This window comes from Solenopsis invicta, chromosome 3 (genome assembly GCF_016802725.1).
Source record: "Solenopsis invicta isolate M01_SB chromosome 3, UNIL_Sinv_3.0, whole genome shotgun sequence".
In the NCBI taxonomy this organism is placed as follows: domain Eukaryota; kingdom Metazoa; phylum Arthropoda; class Insecta; order Hymenoptera; family Formicidae; genus Solenopsis; species Solenopsis invicta.
In genome coordinates this window covers 28704222-28727094 of record NC_052666.1, presented here as the reverse complement: position 1 = coordinate 28727094, position 22873 = coordinate 28704222, and the positions used below count along the sequence as shown (strand labels likewise).

General features: G+C 45.5%; 1 protein-coding gene across 19 annotated transcripts in view; it reads left to right on the top strand.

Moving 5' to 3' along the window:
- Positions 1-22873, top strand: part of LOC105205408 (putative mediator of RNA polymerase II transcription subunit 26) — a 44645-nt gene that overhangs the window by 16413 nt on the left and 5359 nt on the right. For 16 of the 19 annotated variants that reach the window (XM_039446533.1, XM_039446532.1, XM_039446531.1 and 13 more), the window contains 6 exons: positions 2251-2382; positions 8198-9986; positions 10174-10336; positions 10471-10674; positions 22497-22614; positions 22697-22828. In XM_039446533.1, the coding sequence (XP_039302467.1) occupies positions 2251-2382; positions 8198-9986; positions 10174-10336; positions 10471-10674; positions 22497-22614; positions 22697-22828 (2538 nt within the window). Of the gene's footprint in view, positions 1-2250; positions 2383-6380; positions 6809-7501; positions 7600-8197; positions 9987-10173; positions 10337-10470; positions 10675-22496; positions 22615-22696; positions 22829-22873 lie in introns of those variants that run through there. The other 3 variants (XM_039446536.1, XM_039446540.1, XM_039446539.1) reach the window with 3 other exon arrangements.

Here is a 22873-nt window from a genome sequence, read left to right as displayed (position 1 = left end):
ATATACCGAGGGGAAATTCACAGCCGGCATTGGTGTACAAAATTTCGGCAGTGGACTGCCGAAAAAAGTAAGCAGTGACCTATAATATGACGGCATTGTCGTCAATGGTTGGGGAGTGGTGAGCTCACTTCAGAGTCGATTTTTCGATCATGGGGTTGAGCACAAAAATTTTTTCTTGCATATTCCGAAAGCACATAAATAAAAGAATATTTTAAGCCTATAATCAATTTCAGAATTGCTTTCTTTCTGGTACTTTACTCTTGTACCGTTAATGTGTATTCGTACTTTCGGGACGATTTTCTGGTCGAAGAGATTGAGTACGAACATTTATTTATATATCGTTGGAAAGCACATAAAAAGCACTTAATTCTAGTGTATTTATTTTTTTATTTTATTAATTATTTATGTGAGTTGGTGCTGGCTTAACGTTAAGCTGGCACCCCCACCTTCAATCTCATTTTCCTGCTAAACCGCTCGAGCACAAAAATTTCAAATAGGGTACATAATTAGCACATAAAAAGCACTTAATTTTGGCATAAGTGGCGTTTCGATTTTGTGGTGGGGGTGCTAACTTAACAGACATTGTTATTTTTAGTATTCTATTGTTTAAAGTTAGGTATACCTATGCATAAGACATCACATAATAATGTGCAATTACAGTAAAATGTATAGAATTTTTAAAGAAGAATGTTTAAAATTTATTTTGATTACAAACAAATACAATATCAAGGTCATTATTTTGATTATTTTTATTATTATTTTTAGTGTTCCATTGTTTGAAGTTATATGCATAAGACAGCACATAATAATGTGCAATTACATTAAAATGTATAGATACAGTTCGTAAATAAAATTTTTGGAAGTTTTTTGTATAATTGTGTAGAATACTTCGGGAAAGCTTTAGAATTCTTGTGCAGGCATTGGCGTATGATAATGGGCACGCGGTAGTGTTCATAATTGCATGGCATTGCCTTAATTTTAATATAGGATTGACGGCATTGTAGGCATTGACTAACAATAAGCATTGTCGGCAGTGTACAAAAATGTCGGCAGTGTTTTACAGCAATGCCAAAAATCGGCATTGGTGTACAAAATTTTGGGTTGTGAATTCCCCCTCGACATATACATAAATATTATTATATATTTTCGCGACGACGTATTGATCGTAATATTCATCTGGTGAAAGATTGAACGTTTAGTGAGTCACTGCTATCACGTTCCACGCTCGTGGGTCAATATCCATTTGCGTTCGATCCGTGCCGAATTTTCGGGGAGAGCGTCTCTCGAGAGACTCGTCGTGCCTCTAAAATCCGCGTCCTATATTCCGAATTTAACAGTCACGTCCTTTATAAGACACGGATTTATCTTGCCGCAGTATTCTCGGTAATCGGGTCACATTAGAGGGATGAAATACTTTATTAGGCACGGCTCTCTTCCACTTTAAATACATCTCTTCCATACTAATTCCTGTTTAAATATTTTCTCACGTGATTCCTTTAAAGAGAAGGAAAAAAGAATTCGAGTGCGCATTTTACATTTCTTGAAGAATGTTGTTTCTTTTTTCTCACGCGCTTCGCCGCTATCCCCTTCTGCATATCGCAACACTGGCGCATCTAATGGGGACGCGAGTTCGGTTCGTGACCTGCAAGATTGAGTGGCGCAGCGCGAAAGGTAAATCATGGATGGTGCACCTCGACCGGTGCCGCCGGTTGAATCGCGCGCATTTTCTCCTTTCGACTGAGAAATAGGCTTTATCGATCAGCGCGGAACTTTTCCCGGACTTACATGTCACTTCTGGTGGTGGTACTTTGTCTACTTCTCGGTAGCACACTCTGGTTGCATATATTCTCTCCGTCGCCTATACTTTCCTTTCGCCTAATGATCGTCGCTTCGTTCGATGGTATCGAGCGAGGATTCTTCGCGTCGTCGTCGGACGTCTGCGAAGTCAAATATTAACGAAGGTGAATGGGAAGTCAGGTGTACGATTGGGATGAGGACTGTTATACACACACATAATTTAATCCTTTCCGCTGTGCACGTGCAGTCGTCAGCAGTGCTATGTGGGCGCATAATAACGCGTCAATGAAAAAACTCTCTCGCCTGCATACTAATTTACGCGAATGTAAATCATCTCTCGCCAACTCTACGTGCTCTCTTCTAAACGGCTTGAACAATTAGCGCAAGCGCACGAACGCGTATTTTACGGAGTACTTGTACTTTTGCTAACTCGTGTATTCTTGTTGCGAACAGCATTCGGTGTCGGGACAAGGTTGGCGGATCTATATGGGGCAATGCGTGTCTCGTAAGGCGGGCGCCGTCGTCGCAGCATCCGGTCATCACAATTCGCCCTCGTACCGTATCATGGACAAGGCCCAGAAACAGGTGAGCTTCACTGTCTGTTATCTATTACGCGATAACGTAGAGTCGCTTCTAAAGTCTAAAAACAAAGTCGACTATATCGCCGATGGACGTTGAACTTCAAGGTCCGCGTTCATCGATGTCGAGCGTGTCCCTGGCTCTTTTGCCGTTATTGCATTTGCGCAATATCCACGAGGGATCGCGTATGAATCGTATGTATGTACGTATGAATGTGCACTATGCCAACTATCGCACGTATACCTTAGATGTATGCGTGTAGCGGAAAATCCGGCTGATCGCGCGGGCGGCTAGGCTGAAGGCCACGTCGAGGTTCAACGCCCTTCCTCAATCGCGATTCCACCCGCAACGGGATTGCGCTTCGACCCGCGAATAGATCATTCGCGCGCATCCGTGTTCGCTCTTTGCCAAACTCGTTCTGCTCCTTTCCATAAAAAAAAAAAAAAAAAAAGAAAACCGACACAGTCGACGACGCGCGACGAAACACATTGCGTTTGATGACATTTCGTTGTAACACGAAGGTTGAAGGTTGACGCGACGCGTTGAATAATGATAAAGCCTAATGCACAACGAAAGGCACAGGAATAGCAACAGAGAAGAATAAGGAACAATTCAATATGTATAATAAGGAAAAGTGTACTTTATTCAACATATTGAACTGTTCCTTATTTCCTGTTTTTCTATTCCTTATTTTGTTCATTGTGTCTGAAGCTTAATTCTCGCTATTTTATGACGCGCATATCACACAGAGAAATGTTTCTTCGAGTGAAAAAATATTTGTTTGAATCAAAGAAATCTGTGCATTGCTACACGGTTAAAGAAAAGATTTTCCTTCGATTCCTTTGATTTGAAGACATTTTTTTATTGCTCCTTTTGTTACAATTGAAGAAACAGTTTGGTTGTGTGACGCAAATCTCTTTTTAAAAATGTACGAAATACATCTTTAGTACCAGCAGCTAAATTATTTCTTACATTTCTATTGGTACTTTCTTTGAATTAAATAAATTAAACAAATAATTTGATCAAATAATTTATTTCCTTTAAAAATGGGCTAATAATTCAATAAGTCATTTCTTGAAATCAAATGAGTTTTCATTTTCCTCAAAAGTATTTTTACTGCAACTTAATGAACCAAGTTAAAGAAACGATTTCATCAAGTTAAATATGAGTTTTCTCTGGATGAGTCTAAACAGGTCAATTTTGCACGATGTACATGCTCAAGCCGCTCTATTTTGCGACGCGATATGTATATAAATAGATATTACAATTAATATTATCGACCCTTCCTTCGGACGACTTCGCGATTGAAGTCAACGCTTTTGATATACGATTTGCAGATAAGCACCGCGTAATCGCTCGCACGCTTGAATGCCTCTGCTAAACGATTAATCTAAAAAAAGTTTGACTGCCGAACGTATCTCGAATGTATATCCTGTATAAGTTATGCCGATCTCCACTTTCGCGGCTCGCGTTAACTTTCTCATGAGCACGAATAAATTATCTTTGAGCGGACGTGACGTGATGAAACGTGATCACCGTTGTCTTATACTTGCACTTATCCTGTTCACTGTCAGCGCATAATAAATATAATCTTGTAGGAAATAGCCTTCGCATATTCGAGTTAATTGTTTGCGAAGGTGCGCGATTTTAAGTCCCCAATCGAGCACTTGGAGACTCAGGCGAATTTTCAATTTTTAATTATTCTGCTTCAAATTCGGACACGTACACTGGCAAAAAGTTCATGTTCAAGTAAATATATATTTATTTTAATATTATTATCTCGATTTATAAATAAATATTAGTTAGGGTATGAAATAATTTATTTTTACATTTAAGAAATATTTTTTTTAATCAAGGAAATGATGTTAAATAAAATACATTTATTTGAACTTAAAAAACATTTCTTTTCAGTGTATAAAAAAAAATTTCTGACAAACGTTTTGAATTAAACAATTGTGACATCGTATCCTGGAATGTGCCAAAATTTTTTCAAACTTTTGAGAGCTTAAACCCTTTCAAAAACTAATAAACCCTTTCAAACACTCTAATAGACACTTGGTTGGATTGAGAAAGCAGCGAAAAGAACGTGAGAGATCACGGAGGGTTAAAAATAATCGAATGCCATAGAGTCGATTCGTATCTCTCTTCGCATCCCAACGAGATCCGTTAAGCCGCGTGAATTTCAGCATCCAGCTTTCCACTAACGCAATCGATGTTTATTCATTAATCATTGCTGGTTTCCGCGAGCGGCGCGCAAACCCGCTTCTCGAACGGTTCCGTCGAAGCTTCCTCGTCCTCTTAACAGGATCCTCGTGCGCCTCTTGTGAGAACTTTTATGCTCACTCGGGAGTCATGCCGCGATTCACGCGACCAATCTCGTTTCGGCCGACGACGACGACGACGATATGCTTTTCATTGTTCGTCATTACGCGTGCCGGTTCCACGGTAGCCGCGCGCCGGAAACCGGTGAGGCTGTGGAGAACGCCCGGAGAGAAGCCGGCGCGGCGGCCCGGCGCGGCGCGTGCACGGTTCAGGTGCGAAGAAGGAGAAATCGCGGAGAGAACTCTCGTCTTTTCTCTCCCCATTGTCTCGTCCCGGCGTTGCCTCGCCTTCCCGCTTCCCGCGCGCACGATCGTGCTGATTCGCACGGCGAGATCACACGCCGGATCGAGAATGCCGCTTCTTTTCCATTGTTCCCCGATGTCCTCGCGGTAGAGGCTGCCGCGTTTTCAACCAGAAATCTTCCCGAGATGTCTACGTGTAAGAGCGGAAGCGCCTCCTTTCCTTCGGTGAAACGGTTACGCGCGTGCACGCGAGACGTGAACAAGAGGTTTTGATGAACGACGTGGATAAGAAGTTGGGTCGATTCATTTCGAACTTCGCCTGAACTCCAGTCTTTACCCTACGAAGCTACCTTTGTCCGCGGCGTTATCGCGCCTATCCGCCTTATCAGCAAGATCGATTACGGTGAAGATCTTAATTTAGAAAAAAGAAACGATGACGAGACAAAAGCCGAGTTTATTACGAAAAATTTTCCATCGTATCGCGATTGAATCTTTATTTCTTCGTAAAACTAATAGTTTCTATACACAGAGAAAAAGAAATGCTTGTTGAATACACATTAGCCTAATTGGAAATATCTCGTTAATTCAGTAATGGTACTGATGAAACGAAAAGATTAAAAGTAAAGACAATAGCGAATATAATTGAATAAAATTTAATTGAATGAATTACATATATTAGTAATATCCCGTGATTCGATGTTTAATTGAATCGAGCTACGTTTTAATTCATATTGCAGCATGTTGTTTTTCAGTATACAGACCTCTGTACCTCTGTACTTGGCATTACGTAATCGTCTTTACATCAATGTTGCTCCTCGATTGAGACTGATTCGCGCTAAGCTCAAAGTGACGTTCTCGCGATTCTTCCTAATGGGGCCGTTAAAGTCGTTCGCGCGAAGGAAATCGCCGCGGTTCGTTGATTTCGTGTAATCGTATCGCGTTGCGAGGTTGCGAGGAAACGCTCCTCTTTGATAACGATGCGCTGCGATCGACGCGCGCCACCCAGATGAATCATCCAAGCGGTATACAGGGTGAATGAGAGCGATCGTTCTCTCTCGCGGGACGTGAAATCGATTCGTCTTCAGCGAAACCCTGGTGGCGAGAGTGCGGGGGACGAGTCGCGTAGGATATCGTTTTCTAGACGCTTGGATTCAATGCCTTGGTCGGGTGGTGTCACCGGGGTGCGCCCGGCCAACGAGAACCGGGACGTTTCGTTCGAATTCCTCGTGTTCATCGAGCCTGTATGAATGATCTGGAGGGCAAAATCGGAGTTGAACGAAACGGACACACCTCACGCTTCTCGAGGAACACCCTGTATACCGGATGGAAGCCGGGACGTGGGCGCATCCGTAAAATCAGCCCCTGGCTGCGTCGCCGTATCCACGTCGGCGTCGCGACGCCGGCGCAGACCGCCGGATCGATCCCTGCGTTCGCTTTCCTACGCGAGCCCGAGCCTCGCACGACGACGAGGCCGAAGTCGCGGAGGAGCGAGCGAGACGAAGGAAGAGCGTGCAACGCGGGGGTGACGACGACGACGACGACGACGACTACGACGGCGGAGGGCGACGTCGGTGCGCTGTCGCGCGTTTCCCTCACCGTCGTATGCCATCCTTGCGATGTGACGGACCACGAAGAGAGCTCTCTGTCATCCTTCTCTCTCGGCAAGAACGCGTCCTCCGCGCCAGTTAAAAATACATATTGGGGGCATGGCGACGTGAAGAGACGGCAGCCCCGTTTATCCCCGTGAGAGATCGATCGACGACCGGCTGTGTGACATTGGCCCGGAAGCAACCATCATGGAGTACCGGTACGGCAGCACGAGGTGCGAGGACGACTCGCTGGAGAACGAGAAGGGCATGAGCGTTGCGGTAAGGGATGGTGTTCGAGACACAGCCTCGTCCTTTCTTTCGTCCTCCTCTTTGTACGGAGAATCTGCTTTCGAGCTTTCGAAGGTGTCGTAACAGTGCGCGTGACAATCGGGTAGGATTATCGTCGAGAATTATCATCGCTGTCATTGTTTATTGGAATCTTGTCGATCGCGAATTTTTATGGTCTTTTATCGAAGACTACGAGCACGATGAACTCGTTTCTTGCTTCTGGGACTGGAAATGATTCCTGATGTCGTTTATTCAGAAAGAGTTTTTGGATACACGTCCCTCAACGGCTCAATTTGGATTTGATCTTCGTTGTCCTGCAGACGTAGCTGCTTGCAATAATTTTATATATTTGTCACACTGCAACTTGCGAGGTGTACCACATGCGCAATCATCCGAATGGTGTCCTCGCAGTTAACTTGCGACTGTCGCGAGACGTCTGTGTTGGACGCGGCGAGTCAGGGTTTTGAGAGCCTCTTCGCAGACGCGTCCGCGAATGCAATCCCAGATTTATCGGCCGCGGTTACGCTATTTCTGGAGTTCAAATGGGGTTGCGGCGGCTGCACTCGGTGGCTCTCGGAGTCGCGAGTCGGTTTCCGCGCGAGTCGCGAGGCGCACAGAGGCGTGTTCCAATCGTCGTCCTCAGTCGTCTCGATCATGGACAACGCGGTGGTTGCGTGCACATTGTTCTCGCACGCAGCGAGATGCGCTCTCGGCGCCGCGCCGTTATATAATTCGCACACGAATATCGATTAATATTATTGCAGTTGGGAATTACGCGGAAGGTTCGTCGAACAGACCTTACAAAACGTGCTGCATGCGCACTTTTGATAGCCTAACGCCGAGGAGATGCTCGGTAGAAACGAAATATCAATCAAGAGTACGAAAGAAAGCAGCGAAATCGTGCTCGGATTAAATGGCTAAGATGTGTATAGTATATAATCGGTTGAAGGCGAAGTTCACCGTCTGGCTGAAATTCAATTATACGGGATATCGATCTTCTTCCGCGAATATAATCGGCACGGCTAACGCGCGTGACTAGGAACGATACCGCTGATAATCCTAACTCTTGTATCTTGATACGAAGTACCCTTTGTTCGTGACGGCTGCAGAAACGCGATAGCGATCGAGACGGACCGATCAAAGACCCGTCAGGAACCTCGTAATAAATGATCCTTGCACTCTTAATAATCGAATCGTATCGAAAGAGATAAAAGAATCTTTAATAAGAATGATGTGTGTATGTTATTTACTTTAATTCTATTTTCTACAACGTTGCGTTTTGTTTTTTTTCATGTCTATCTATTCTGCGCTCCTCACTTTTTTTTTACATGAGAATATGCTATCTAATCTCGCTTCTCTAACGATGAATCTTTGTTTCAGGGCTCTACGAAGCGCGGTACGTCACACACGCGCGGCACCGCGATGTCCTTCGGCTTCCGGCGACGACCCACCAGCGGGATCCCGATGCCGATAGCAAACTATGCCGTTAGCAGCACCACCAACGAGAAGAGCCTGCTGCATCCACGATCCAAATCAGCTGGCCCGGAGCAGGATCGCAGGCGGATGATGGATGATGATAACAGCAATGTGATCCATAATTCATCATCCGGCAGGTCGACGCCACGACTAGCACCGCCAAAGAAAGACTCGAGCGGGATTGGCGTCAGGACAAACCGCTTCGGCTACCGGCAGCCGCAGGCGAGATTCACTAACAAGGTCAGCGATATCTATAACAGTCACACCATCATCCACTACAATCAAGAGAAGCTGCAGCAATATCCACAGCAACAACAGCAGCAGCAGCAGCAACAATCGGAAAGCTATTTTGTTAAACAGCAACAGCCGAATAGGGTCGTTGCGCACGTGCCGCAACACTTGTGCGGCACGACACCGCCGGCGAAGCCTCGTCTGTCGCAAACAAGTAATGCGGCTTATGGCGGCAATCCGATGACGCAACACGCAGACGCGAGCAAACGAATCTCAAACATTCCGGAACCCATTAGTAGGTACACGCTGCACACCAGTCATCTGCCGCTACCGCAGTTTGCCGTGCGGGTGAGCGATTCCAACTCCAAAATTGCCAAGACTGCAGCAAATCAGAGCAGAAAGATATCTACATCGACGTCGAAGGGCTCGTCCAGTTCGAAGGAAGGTTCGGTAACGGAGGACTCGGGTGTTGGCAGCCAACCGACCGGACCAGAGGACAACGATAGGTTCAGATCGATAGATTACATGGACGACGGTTCCGCGAGAAGACGCGGCGTCGGCAGACCGAGAAATCTACGTATGGTAGTGACCGGCAAGAGCTTCGACGTGAGAGACGTCCGTGACGACGACAGCACGGTCACGGAGATCTCGGTGATTCCGCTGCCTAAATCTTTCGCGACCGCCGCGGCTAGTTTGAACGCCGGCTTCGTGCGAGAGCGGGCTACGCAATATCAGCGAATCGTCAACAAGGATAATAGGTATACCGACTCGATTGCGTCAATGTCCACCACCTCCTCGGAGGGCTACGACGAGGGTTGTTTTAGCGAGGAGAAAGTCTACAAGGATCGATCACGCACAGAAAAAGTCCCGTCCATCAAATCAGATTTTAGTCCACCCAGCTCGGACGATCCTGAATACGGCCATGGTGAAGCTATGGCGGATGAGTATTCGTTAAGCTCCAGTGACGAGTACCAACGTTCCAACTCTATCATCGCCCAGCACGCGCAGGCAGTCACCGCTGCCGCGAAAAGTAGTGCGACATCGAAGAACGCTCTGCGCTCGGTGTTGCTCACCATTGAGGATCCGGCATTCGCCGCCGCCGCCGCTACTACGACTACTTTGATAGATGACGAAACTTCGCCGGTCGATAGCTTGTTCGACAGTCCCACCGCTAGCATCACTCAGTCGGATGGAAAGCCCTCTAAGAAGGATGAGGAACACGCGCACGAGCGTTCGGACAACACTCTCGAGGACGACGGTCCGGGCACGCCGACGAACGCCTCCAACTCGCTCAGTTTGTCCGAGGGTAGAGAGTTCTTCGACGATGAGATCGCTGATCAGCCCGGACTAATCTTCGACGACAGTAATCCGAGGACGAGAGCCGAAACGCAGTCCGCTCTGGGTGGTCAAGTAATCACCGAGAATAGCCATTCAACTCTGATTGAGACGAATTCCAAGACGAGTGAGTGTGAATTTTCTTTTCTAGAAATTCTTTTCGAAATATATATCATATCTGCTCTAAGTTACTAAAATTTTATTGAATTTTAATGATTACTATTTTAACAAATTTAAAAATAAATATATTTTTTAATTAAATAGGCATTTAATTGAAATATAGTTACTATCAATGTATGCAATTTGCATTACAGATGGTGCACACATCAAAGGTATAGTGAATAGTCCTCATCATGGGCAGCGTTTACATCGAACGGGAAGCGTAGACACTTTATCACCCTGCGAGTCCATCGCTTCAGATGATTTAATGTTAGATTATGACGGCAGCGACGCGAGCTCTTACGAGGAACAACAGCGGTTAGCATTAAGCAATATTATTTTTGATAAGCGATATATATATATATATTTACAGATTAGGCCAAATGTAGAAAATGTACATTTTTTTATCGTCGGCTCAAATTATCATCTGTTTGTCTTTCTTTCTTTTTTAGATTAAATTCTAATCCCGCATTGCACGAGCTGGATGACGCAACTATAATTTCTGAACTGGAAGCTCAGGGTGAGGAAGTGATGAGGCAGTGGAGTTCATTGCTGAACACTGCGCACATGGAGGAGGCGAATTCCAATTCCGCCAACAACAATTCCGTCAACAACGTGACGAGTAACAATAACAATCAGGCCGCCACCGAATCTGGGTGTGTATTCGCATTTTTCGCTACTTTTCATGCTTCCGTTGCAGTCGAAACATAAAACTCCGTGATGCATGATGCTTCTTCGGAAATGATTAACGAAACTTGCCGCAGTTAGATTTACAACGCGTGACGTACTTGCAAATTATATGTAGATTATGTAAAAATGTTCCTCTCCTTCGATCGGGACGAAGGAACACATACCGTTTCTTCGTTGGTGTTCATATAGATAAAATCCAGTAAAGTACAATTTTTTCCGTTTTTTGTACAGCTTTTCCGCTTTGTATCGCTTAAATATTCTAATTGCATCATTGTCCTTTTTGTGTCTTAAAAGAATTTGTACATCAGTTTGTACGCTTGTATTAATCATTTTTGTTTTTCTAGTTACGTAATATCGATTATAACTTTGAATGCAAATTTGGTTAATAATTTTAATTAATTTTGATGCGTTTAGCAGAGTTCTCAAATAGAGACTGTAAAAGTGTAGAAACTATAGCAGGCTTTAATTAGAGACAGTAAACTGTGTAGGAAGAGTGAAAGAGTACCTGGTCAATAGCTGTAACGTAGCTAGTCGATAAAGTATGCATACTATGCAAAGAAGGGAGACAAAGGATGTGTCATCCAACCATTAAATTGATATATATCCGCTGTGCCTGTGTCCTCTGTAGCTATAAGTCATTTTTAAACTTCAACAGTCAGTATGACCTTTCGAATCTTTTGTATATCATTTCGTGTACAAAATATTTCGCAAAAGTGCATACTAATTAAAATATCATATATTATGAGAAATTGATGTGTGCAGATGGGAGCATTTATATATATGTATATATATTTTAAATTACCATCAATGTTTCATCTCTGGGAAAATTGCGTCTTTTGCACTTTTATGAATTTTCCACACAATGAAAAACTTGATTCTCTCTAGATGATTCTGTATCCGTGATGTTTTCGTTTCTTTTGTACGCACTATATTATAATATATTTCGAATTTCTTTTTCTTACAATATGATTATCATTCCGTTTTAGTTGAATAACAGTTTACAAGTCTTAGAGAGGAAGAGTGTCACATGTAATAACCCTTTAGATTTTTTTTTTTTTTCCATATCCTATACGCACCATATGCTATTGTAGATACGATATATATGCAATTTTACAATCTTAGTCCGCATCTTGAAAATGATACGAAACTGTAATGAAGAAATCATTAAGCACATCGCGCGGGGAAATTGCACGCGTAAAGCTCCATCTTCTCTATCTCTTAATTGAGAGAAGCGATATTTCTCGTATCGGGAGCATGAAGTATTTTAGAAGCAGCATTTCGGATCGCGGTATCACACATTAATAACGATCGCGCTACCGCAGTAAGTCGCGTAAGTTTCGAGCACGTCATGGCCACACGCGCATAACAGCCTACTCTCTTTCACGTCGCTGGCTCCTTTTTACTCGATAGCTTTCTCGGCAAGCGAGAAAAGAAGTGTACACGTTGTGAAGTACATGTTAGACTTGTTCTCCCTCGAATGTCCTTCCGTCCTCGCTCCTGTCCTCGATCTCGTCTGCTCTTAATCGACACCCTAGAAGCTTTCGTCAAGACGCAGCATCACGTACTCGTCCGTTTCGTCAGCCCGTTTTCGTTCTGCTCCTCATTAACGGTGATAACGATCAGCCGGACTCAATGTGTGCGGTCGTGTAGAGAAACTAAATATTTCCTTTTTGCAAATTGTGTTGAACAATATGTCGATACACGCAGATCTGTAGGGAAGAAATGTAGTCGCTTACAAGAGTGCATTGTTTCACTGCTGGCAACGAACGATATTTTCGTACGAGAATCAGTCTGCCAATTGAGAGCAAGACATTTTTTTCTTTTACGAAAATATCACAAATTATCTGCAATGTGTAACAGCCGAACTCTTGTGTATCTGACTGCGTTTTATTCTTCCCTATGATGATCGAAGTCGTACGAAACATACGTACACCGTGTGGCCTTTCATCCTCTCGCTTGTACAGAATTAATGAAATAAATTAATGAAATGCCCGCACACATCCGTCACAGGAGACGCCACAATTCAGCGACAGTATTCTGTGTTCTAGCGCGCTAGTAAAACGGGTGAAGCAATTGCAAATTCCCGATGAGGACTCCGCGGGTGGAGACTACTACCAGCTGACGTACCCTAACTAGCGAACGGGGTCCGCCGGTCCTCCCTTGAATGTCGACTAGGCAAAACCGATAACCGCACGCAGCCGATTACCGAGACACAGTAATAATAATAATAACACACGGACGCAGGCCTAACGCGTGAGTGGTCGCGTCTTGTTAAAAAGGAAACGTATAAAAAAAAAGAAAAAAAACAGACCGCGTTAAAATGAACTCGTCGCACAAGGCTCTCGAGATAATGATGATTGGAAGGTATATGAGTGTTGCGAGACGAGACGAGATATTTCATCGTATGAGAAGATAAAGATCTTTTATTTGCCACACGATGCTCGTGGCGTAGCCACTCACGAGTTAAAGATAGTCATTGTCAAGAATGAGAGAGAGAGAGAGAGAAAGAGAAAGGAGTGGGCGATTGAAAGAATGATAACGAGCGATGATAACGATAACGTATACGGTGTTGTAAATCTAGCGACTGATTATGGTTATGCGTCTGTGACTTTTGCTTAGGATAAATGAAAGAAAAGGGATGATACATGTCGTGAAAAATTGTTTTCAGTATGCAGAGCGTTTCCAAGTTTATTGCGAAGTTAAAGTAGCTCGATGAGTTAGTCATTTTTTAAAATTTTCAAAGAATAATTGCAACCCGATTGTTACTTGATGTAAGAAGAAGATTTTCTTACGCGCAGTCCTCTAATCTAATAATTTTTTACACTAACGTTAATATTTGTAGATATATTTTTCTAATCTTTTAACAAGCTTCGTGTAATTATTATTCGTTCCGAAACTTGTGCTGTGTTGCGTGTCTTTCTTAGTTCGAGAGAGAGGTATTAATTTATCCCGAGAAAAATATCAATATATGTATGCAACTAATAACGTAATCAGCTATCCCATCCCGCCCAATTTCTTAAACCGGATGTAGATGGGAAAGATGCTACCTCACACAGGTTGTCCTATCCCCGCGGATCAATTGGTTAATTCACTCCTCTTCCGGGTTTTTTTTTTTTTTTTAAAGGAAAGTATAGCTCTTAACGTGATTTCACGTTACAAGGTAATTTCTTTGAGATTGCAGTGCGTCCTTATTATAACCGCAAGAATTACCGATTCTCTCAAGTATAGTCGAGAAGTAGTTGAAGCATAGTGTGCCGAACAGAGAGTAACCCGCCGAAATACCGTTTACCGGTGTAAACCGTTTGTCGTTTACAAGTCGTCTCGCCGCGTCCTGGTTACAATGCTGCGAGGATTCGCCTGAGCGTAAAGCGATCCTTCCTCCGGGCGGAGAAGTTCGCGCGACTCTTCGCGGCGTATCCGGTATTGAGCGAGCGCATTTGATGGCGTGGTTGATAGAGATTATTTTTCTAATTTCGTATTTTTTCAATAACAATGGCCGAGCTGGCCGAGTCCTTCCAAAATTGTCGTCCTATCGTCCATGGTTCCAAAACCGGGTTCCAATTCCAAGTATGATAGATGCACCCTCTAGTCCTCATCCTAGTCACCCCAACAGCCGTCGCTTTTAAACGGTAACCATTAATACTATTTAATAATAAATTAAACATACGTATACGTAACGCAAGGGGTAATCACTTTAACACCCGCTACCAAATAACTATTAATTAATCGTATACTCGTGGCATTATAGAGAGCTTGTTAGGTGTAAACGCGTAGCTTCGTAGAAGAGAGTCGATGAACGAGTAATCGACTCGATGTTACCCTTCTTTCCCCCCTTTCTCTCCCTCCTTTGAATGAAGGAGAGAACAATGCAGTTTTAATACTACGTCTAGTCATACGCCTGATAACGTATGCATTCCGTTAATTTAATCAGTCGAATAATTCGGAGTAGTCAATTTCACGCTCGAAACACTTTAAATTGTTTCGATCTTTCGGTTTTGGATAGTCGCCGTTACGTTACAATAAAGGCGCGTGTTTTCAGTCCCTCGCGACCGTTTGTGCCATCCTCCTTCACCGTGACCATGTCCACGAAATCTTCCTCCGCATTATCGTTCGCGAAGACACCGTTATCTCACATCTTCGATTCCTAATATGAGTGAAGTACGAGCGTGATGTTGAGCCGTCTTCAAGCGGATCCCGTTTTCTCCCACTTTCCCCCAGAAATGATCAGGCAAGCTGATGCGTTTATATAGATACCTGTCTCGACATAGGTGCTCTTTTTAAGTTCACTGAATCGCGAAACGGGGGGGAAAAAATGACGTGTACCTTTTATTTCGGAGAGAGTCCGGGAAGAGCGCGTCGGGAGGCGACACGGCTTGAAGAGTTCGCGTAATTCCGCGTCTCCTTAAAATGTATCAGTGATACATGTACGCGATTACCGACGCGCGATGATAACACGTATTAACATAACGTACATACACTTATACTTAGCATAGTACTTACGAGAAACATATTGTTACTTTTCTGGAATTGAATGGCAGCTTATTTTGCAGCCGCTTTATTCCTTCTACTTCTTCCTGCGTGGAGAGCCACTCCTCTTCTGTCGCGTCTGCCCGTCATAACTCTTTGGTTTCGGCTTGCTCTCTTGCGCAAACTCTTGTATTTCCAGTAGCTTCCTGTTGTGGCCAAAAAAATAAAAATAAAAAATAAAAGACCCGCAACGGTATTCCAGTATCTAATACGTATATCCAGAAAGTTACTCTCCTCGATAAACTCTTATCGGAGCTTTTCCTAGAATTGAATTAGCGAAATTGGACGACGTCGTGTCGAGCTACGTTTTCGCGGCGCTTATGTCCGAGTATTTATATCCACAAGCGTGTACTCAAGTGTATCCGTAATTTGTAAGAATGGCATCGCAAAGAAGAGAAAGAGAGAGTGAGAAAGAAGAGAGCGTGCGGCGTAGCGCCGACCAGTTCTAGAAGACGGCAATACGACGGCATTACGCATGACTGCGGTGTATCGTATTTTTGTCTTCCTCGTATACGTACTACTGTATAAGCATATATATCGATCTTCTCCATTGCATTTAATTAAAACACACTTCCTCTCGTGAACCACTTGTTTTACTCTCTTTTCATTTCAACTCCGTGGCGGTGTGCGAGATTTAGGACTTAGCGTTTAGCTCCGGAGTCCAATTACGGGGACAGGACGAGAGCATAGACTCTTGCATAACGCATGATGCATAAGAGAATCAGTCAATCGGAATCCTTTACTTCCCTTTCCAGGATATAAATAAAGGACTCTGATCGCTTAATTGTCTAATGCGTTATGCAAAAGTCTGCGCCCTTGCCTTTGGGATTTGGGTCAGTCGGAGGGTTGCTGATCGCTACGAGGAGCCAGCTCTCGCGACCTTGGCCGTTGTGCAAAAAGAAAGAAAAAAAAGGGGCAAAGACCGCGGTTTACACAATTTGCTCAACCGTGTAAACCGGTTTCCCCGGGCCGCGTATGACGGACCCATACCCACATGGACGGCCGTGATGTAACGAGACTCGCCGCCGAGTAACAGTGGCGCTCGGTGCTCGTCCAGGTGCTGAATGATCAGCGGAAAACGTGGGGGAAACCTATTGATGGCTCAATAGGTTTCTCAGCCCTCGTCGACGGCGGAGAATCGAAGGTAGCCGGAAGCCGATCGCGGCACGTCGAAGACGTCGGGCCGAGCCAAACGGCGCGATTTCCTCGTTAATCAGAGCGTTACTAGTTAGCCGCGAGCCGGTATTTTTCTGCTCCTCCTTCGTCATTCGCTCGGCTCTACCGTGCCGCGATGGCGCGGAATTTTTTGATCCGCGGCGGTATCATCGCGGCCGCGAAAAGTGCGTATTGATCAATCTGCGACGAAATGCTCACGCACTCGGAGAAGAGTCGAGCGCACAATGGTCAGGGAGGGGGGAAAAGGGAGAGGGATTCTAGTAGGTCTCTCGAGGCAGTTCGATTCGTTTCCCCGATTTCTCCCTTTGCATCTGGATGCAACGTCGCGCACGGCAATATAACTCTTCGTTAAAGAGAAGCGAAGGCGAGCGCGCGCGGCAATTTTCATTTTCAAAGGTGTTGCTCTCTCGGATCAGTCGCGCTCGTCGTAGCGGAAACAACTTACGCGATGTAACCACGGAGCTTCCTCGCGCCGTTTTACTCATTGTCAGTAACGGTGAACTCTTTCGGTCTATTTACTAAAACCTCCTCTCAGCGATAATAGCCAGCCGCGGTCGACAACAGCGCATAATGCCGCCAATGATCCTCGAGCGTATCGCTTGCATATCTACCGTAAAGTTGCATGCTATACGTAAATGCAACGTGCGAGGAAATGATCTGACCGCTGTTTCTAAATGAATTGGCTAGTTAACGATAGCATCAAACGTCGCGTGTACAAAAAAAAAAAAAACGAACAATAGGGCTGAGGCACTCCGAGATAGGCATCCCTCTTCATCCCGGGTCGTTTATTACCGCGAGACGTGAGCGGATTGCGAACTCGATGGGCGCTCGGCGAAAGGGAAAGAGGAATTCCCTGAGGGTGCAGGATTCCGGTAGACTGCACTCGCTCTCGAGGATTGAGAAATGAGTGCCAGCGGCTACCAAGGATGATGAGGAGGGTACGGGTACGAAAAATCTCGCGGAGCCTCGTAAATCTCTCGGGTTCTCGCCGCGCTGCTGTAGTCAAGTCGGCGGAAAACTCTCGTCGAGGAGCGGGAGTGGCGAGAGCATGGGGGAGACGACGGCTGTAAGCGGTGGTTTTAAGGGCCAAGGGCCGGCCAGCTGGAGGAGTATTGATCGTTTACCTCGCCGGAGAGATGCCAGCGGATCCTTACTGTCCATAAAGTGCTCTCCCGACAAAAATAAAGGGCCTTCTGGGATATTGAAACGATACCGTGCTTTAACGAGCGAAAATATCTCTCTACGCTTTAGAAACAGATTCTCTTATCGTCCGCTACGATTACCGCGATAGCGCGTTTAGTCGATGACCTGGCACTTGAGTCGCAAAATTGATTTGCCGTCAGAAAAGTGATTCGTATATTTATAGTGTTTAACCAGGTCATTTAACCAGGTCAACATATTCACACTAGTTGTTAGAATGTCAACATTTTTTGCAGCATTGCTCGAACGTTCCACGTAATTATTTTGACAATTTAACAAAATCATTTTCCGGCGCTGTATTCAGCTAAATTTTTAGATACTTCGGCAAAACCGTTCTTTCCGCATATGGAACGACCTGGTTGAACAATATCGATTTAATATGTATAAATCAATTTTCTTTCATCGGAGAGCTATTTGCTGCCTCAAGCGGAGCTAGTCATTGACCCAGCTAATGTCAATTTTAGCACATTCATTTAGGACTGACAGCTGATGAAATATTCATTGCGTTGCACCTAATTGAAGTGGAAGAGGACTCGGCGTCAGGATCGAGTTTCACCTTTTTCCACGGGACGGAAGCAGCGTGAATTCAATAATCACCTCACTCCATTATCGCGTTACTTCTAGCAGCAAAAACCTATTTATAGCGAATTCCTGGAGACACTGGAATTCCCAGAGATCATTATCTTTGAAATACCAATTAAGAAAAAGTGAGAAGTGTAAAATAATTTGTGAAGCGAAGCGTAAAATAATAATTTTTACATTTGACGCGAGTAATCCATTCATTATCTCAATCGGGATTTCGAAGCTGATGATCTCCAGTATCTTCGGAAATCATAAGATGCAAAGCGCAATACATTCGGAAGAAAGGTGAAAGAAGTCGGGAAAACTTTCTCGACCACGGGTTTAGAAGTCGTATTCTACAGGGAGGTTCGGTATATCGTTAACTCCTAAATCGTAATAGTTCCCGCAGCTTTTTGCATTATCACCCCCACCGTCCTTGCGTTTGCCTCCTCCCTGCTGTCTGCAGCTGTTCCCCCTACCGTTCTTCCCTACCTCTCTCCGACTTCTCTTCCTCCTCTCTTCTCGTCGTCCACCGCGACGATATCGAACCGTGGCTCGTCGCTGTAGTGCGAGGTGCGCACGCGTTCCCTGTGTATATCCCCTCGCGAAGGATATCCTTCGCGATCCTGAATTCCGTGTCTACCTGCCGGTGGCTGATCACCGTAGGTCACTCCGGCGCGGCGTCGCGGCCCCGTCCGGAACTCCTGGGGGCTTCGAGTCCTCGTCGCGTCGTCGCGTCGTCGCGCTCGCGAGGGAGTTCCCCTTCGACGCCGAGGTTCCTATAGACGCGACGACGCACCCGGCCTCCTGACGCGAAGTGATATCGCTCCGAAAAAAAATTGCTCGACGCGCTCGCGTGCGCGCGTGTATGTGTAGTGCGGGTATACGATCCAGTGGATCGTGGGACAATCGCGGGATCTCTCGCTTCGCGGCGGGCACCGACGTTTCCGCGCCGGAAAGCGCGAATCCTTGATCCCGGCCGCCTGCCTGCCGCGAAATTATGCGAGGGGACGTAGCGTGACGTGTGTTGGCTTCGCCCGAGTCCAGGTGGAAAAGGTGAAGCTCGGTCCCGACGCCGAGTGCTCCTCCTTCTTCTCCTCCTCCTTCTTCTTTGTTCGCGAGTCCGTTTCCGAGTCGCGTTCTTGGCCCTTATCATCATTGTCTTCCCAACGTCGTCACTGTCACGTGAATCCGAGTCTTCCAAGATAGCGGTGTGATACGGCACATTGTACGCGAGGCTGCGTTCGTATGTGTATATATATTTAGCCGCGGCATTAAGATTCGCGATTTATTAATAGTCACACATAAAATTTAAACCTACCACGCTCTCCCGAGTCTTCTTCCCGCGGTATGAATCGATTAATCGGATTAGCGGAAACTCGTTCGCGCGAGACGCGCCGCATTGGGGCATGCCAAAATTGCGTCGCGCGCGCGGGAGTCTCGATTAATTCAGTTCGCGACGACGCGACGGGGCTGCTCGATTTCCCTCCGGATTTAAATAATTAATTAACTATTGGTTTAGCGTATCGCATTCGCAGATTTACCTTCTCGGAGAGGTTGAAATACAACGATGCACTCGGGTAATTGTTTGGTGCAGTTGAAATTGTAATCGTGCGCGCACCGGCAGAAAAACAGCGGACGCTATCCGGTAGAGATTTCGGTAGGATAACTTTCACTCGACAGGATGACTCAACTCCTTCCGAGTCCGGGTCTGAGATTGTTATGAAAACGAAAAGAAGGAAAAGGTGGGAACAGGTGGAGGTCGCTAATGAGCGAATTACATTCTAGCGATCCTCAAATATCCTTGAATCCTGAAAATGTCCTGTTTATAAATGTATGAAAAACTCCTGAAAAAACCCTGGAATTTTGAGACTGACGTGGAATTTTTTTTAATTTTTTTTTCATTCTAGAAAAATTGAATCTATGATTCATTTGTTCGCATGCTCGGTATAAAAAAGCGGTGCAAAAAATAAATCAAGCGAAAGAATTACGCGACACTGAAGAGTCAAAGAAACGCAATAAACTTAACTGAAAAAGGAAGAAGTAATTTTAGATGAAGCTTGAAAAGCAAGTACAGACATTGAAAATTAAATTCATAATTTAATAAAATGGTAATAAATTTATAATTTTTAGTTATAAATTTTAATTTTAAAAGTGCACTAAAGCAAGTTATTAATAGAAAAAAATTAAAAGTTTTTAATTATAAAATAGAATATAACAGAGAAATTATCATTCGTATTGAATGTCCACTTGACATTTTGATAATGTCACAAATAATATTGTTCCACATTTGTTTGCGTTTATTAATTCGTTCGTCATATAGAATTCTAACTTGAATACAAATTAAGCGTAATGTTGTCAATGAAAATTAAGTAATGAAAATTAATCTATCTGGAAAGACAAAAATTTTTCTCCTGAAATCTCCTGGAAATACCCTTGAATTGGCTAGCCAGATATCGCTAAACACCATGAATTACGTTGGCGGGATTCACGTTGGCGACGCGATTAATTTGCGGGAGGATGCGGCGAAATAAGCAAATTATCCTCGTTTCGAGAAACTAATTAAACAGAGGCATAATTTTTCGGTGCGCTTAACGCGCCGCGCTCGATAATTTACGGCGCGAATAACTTGCGACGCAAATCGAAAGGAAGAGAAAGAAAAAGAAAAAGACTCGTTAGACTCAACCCGCAAAATATTGCGTTACCGCTATCCGAGCGGCGATCTAGATCGATCCTGCGTATCGCGTTCGTTGGATTTCTATTTTTCCCTTTTTACCTGCTCCTGGAATCGCCCTCCTCCCCGTCCACCTGTCGGTTTAATGTCCAGGATCTCCGTTCACGTTTATGTCATCATCTCTCGATCATTGCGACGTCGCTTCATCGGCGAGCGAGGCGTGTAACGACGAGGGAAACAGTCCTCGCTCGCGAATTCGCGTGTGCTATAACTTAGCGAAAGGATTGCGAAAACGCACACGCGGAACGCGTGAAATTCTCGCGGGGGAAAGTGAGCGCGGCAAATGCATGTCTGCCGAATTACTCATCGTCGCGGGACGACGCCTCCTTACGTCGTTACACGTTCCTCGCTTCTCACCCTGCCGCGCGCTTTTCCCTCTTCCCGGCCTTCGACGGTCGAAAAGCGCGACGCATTCCGTCCCATCCGGCTAAATATGCTCGTCCGCGCACCGTCCTCTATTTACTTTGTCTCGTTTCCCGCGGGCGAAGCTCGGACTGTCACGCTTAGCGATACGATAACTTAAACCGGTCACAGCGCGTCGAGAAAACGCGACGGATCCTCCTCCGCGTGCTGCCGAAGCCAACGTCGAGGAGGCTCCCCGAGAAGACTCGGCGTTGAACGTGTGCGATCGATGACCCGCGCGCGATCGCCGAGAAACGAATGAGGATGATGGCCTCCTCCTCGTCGTCGTCCGAGACCGCGAAGGGCGCCCGGAGGCGCATCACCGGCCTGCCGACGCGCGTCCGCGTCCCCGCGAACCTGGAGAACGGCACCACCGGTGGCGGCGGCGGCGGCGGCGGCGGCGGCAGCGCGGCAACCCACGAGGATGGACGCGACGACTCTGGCCTCTCCTCCGAGAGCTCGACGCCTACGAACGGGTCGCCGCCACCGCGGCAGCCCACAGGACGCCGACCACCAACGGCCAGATCACCTCCACGACGGGCATCGGCGTCGCGACCGCTTCCTCCTCTGTCGCGGCCGCCTCCTCGCGAGGAGCCAAGAATAGTTCCGGAAGGTAGTGCCTCTCACTCTGCCGCTCCCTCCGGGAAAAGCGTGTGGCTCTTCTCTCCAGATATTTCCGACTCTAGCGTAGGAGAGATGCAAGATAGCGCGGAGATTAGATGCCGCGTGCTCGTTTTCCTTTTCCCTTTTTTCTTTTTATTATTGGGATAGCGTGACTGCGATGAGAATTATAATAATGCGCGAATACGCGCTGCAATTCCTTCTGGCTCCCCGCTGGTTCACGTTTACTCGCAGAAAGCTCTCGTTGCTTGTTATTTATGTACGGCATGTGTGTAATCCTCGTTTCTACATTATTTATTTCTCAATGTGGAATGATTAATTGTCATCCGTCCCGTCGAAACGTCACGCTGCTTCCGTATTCTGTTTTAGAGAATGACATGGGATAGATGAAGGTAACGAAAGCGAATTAATTAGATGCGTCTTCGCATAGCGCATTTTTTTCGGATTTCGATATAGTTGTTGGAGCATCGAGCCTAAAAGTTCGAGAGCTCCCGAGCACGCGGTTTGAGGAGAGTTCCGGCGATTAGACGACGTGAAATTACATGGATTTCACTGTTCTTGTTTCAGGATCGGAAGTGACAGGATGTCAAGGCTGTTGCGTAGCAGATCGGGAACGGAATCGCCACGTTCATTAGACAACATGCGCAACCGTCAAGTTTCTAGTCCTATGAGAACGTCGGGAAGCGTAAGTCGTCTCCTACGTTCCTAGGCTCATTCAATTCAATTTGATTCGAAAAGCTTTGCTTATATTCCGCTCTGTCCCGCAGGTGTCATCCTCGTGCGTCGATTCCGGAGACGAAGCCAGCCTCAGGATAGACCGCGGCACGTACCAGTACATGTTCCAGGACATCGTCTCCATAAAGACGATGCTCCTGAAGCTCAAGCGGGTCCTTCAGGAGGTACGACCGGCTGCATTTCGTCTCTTCGTCAGAAACTTTGCACGT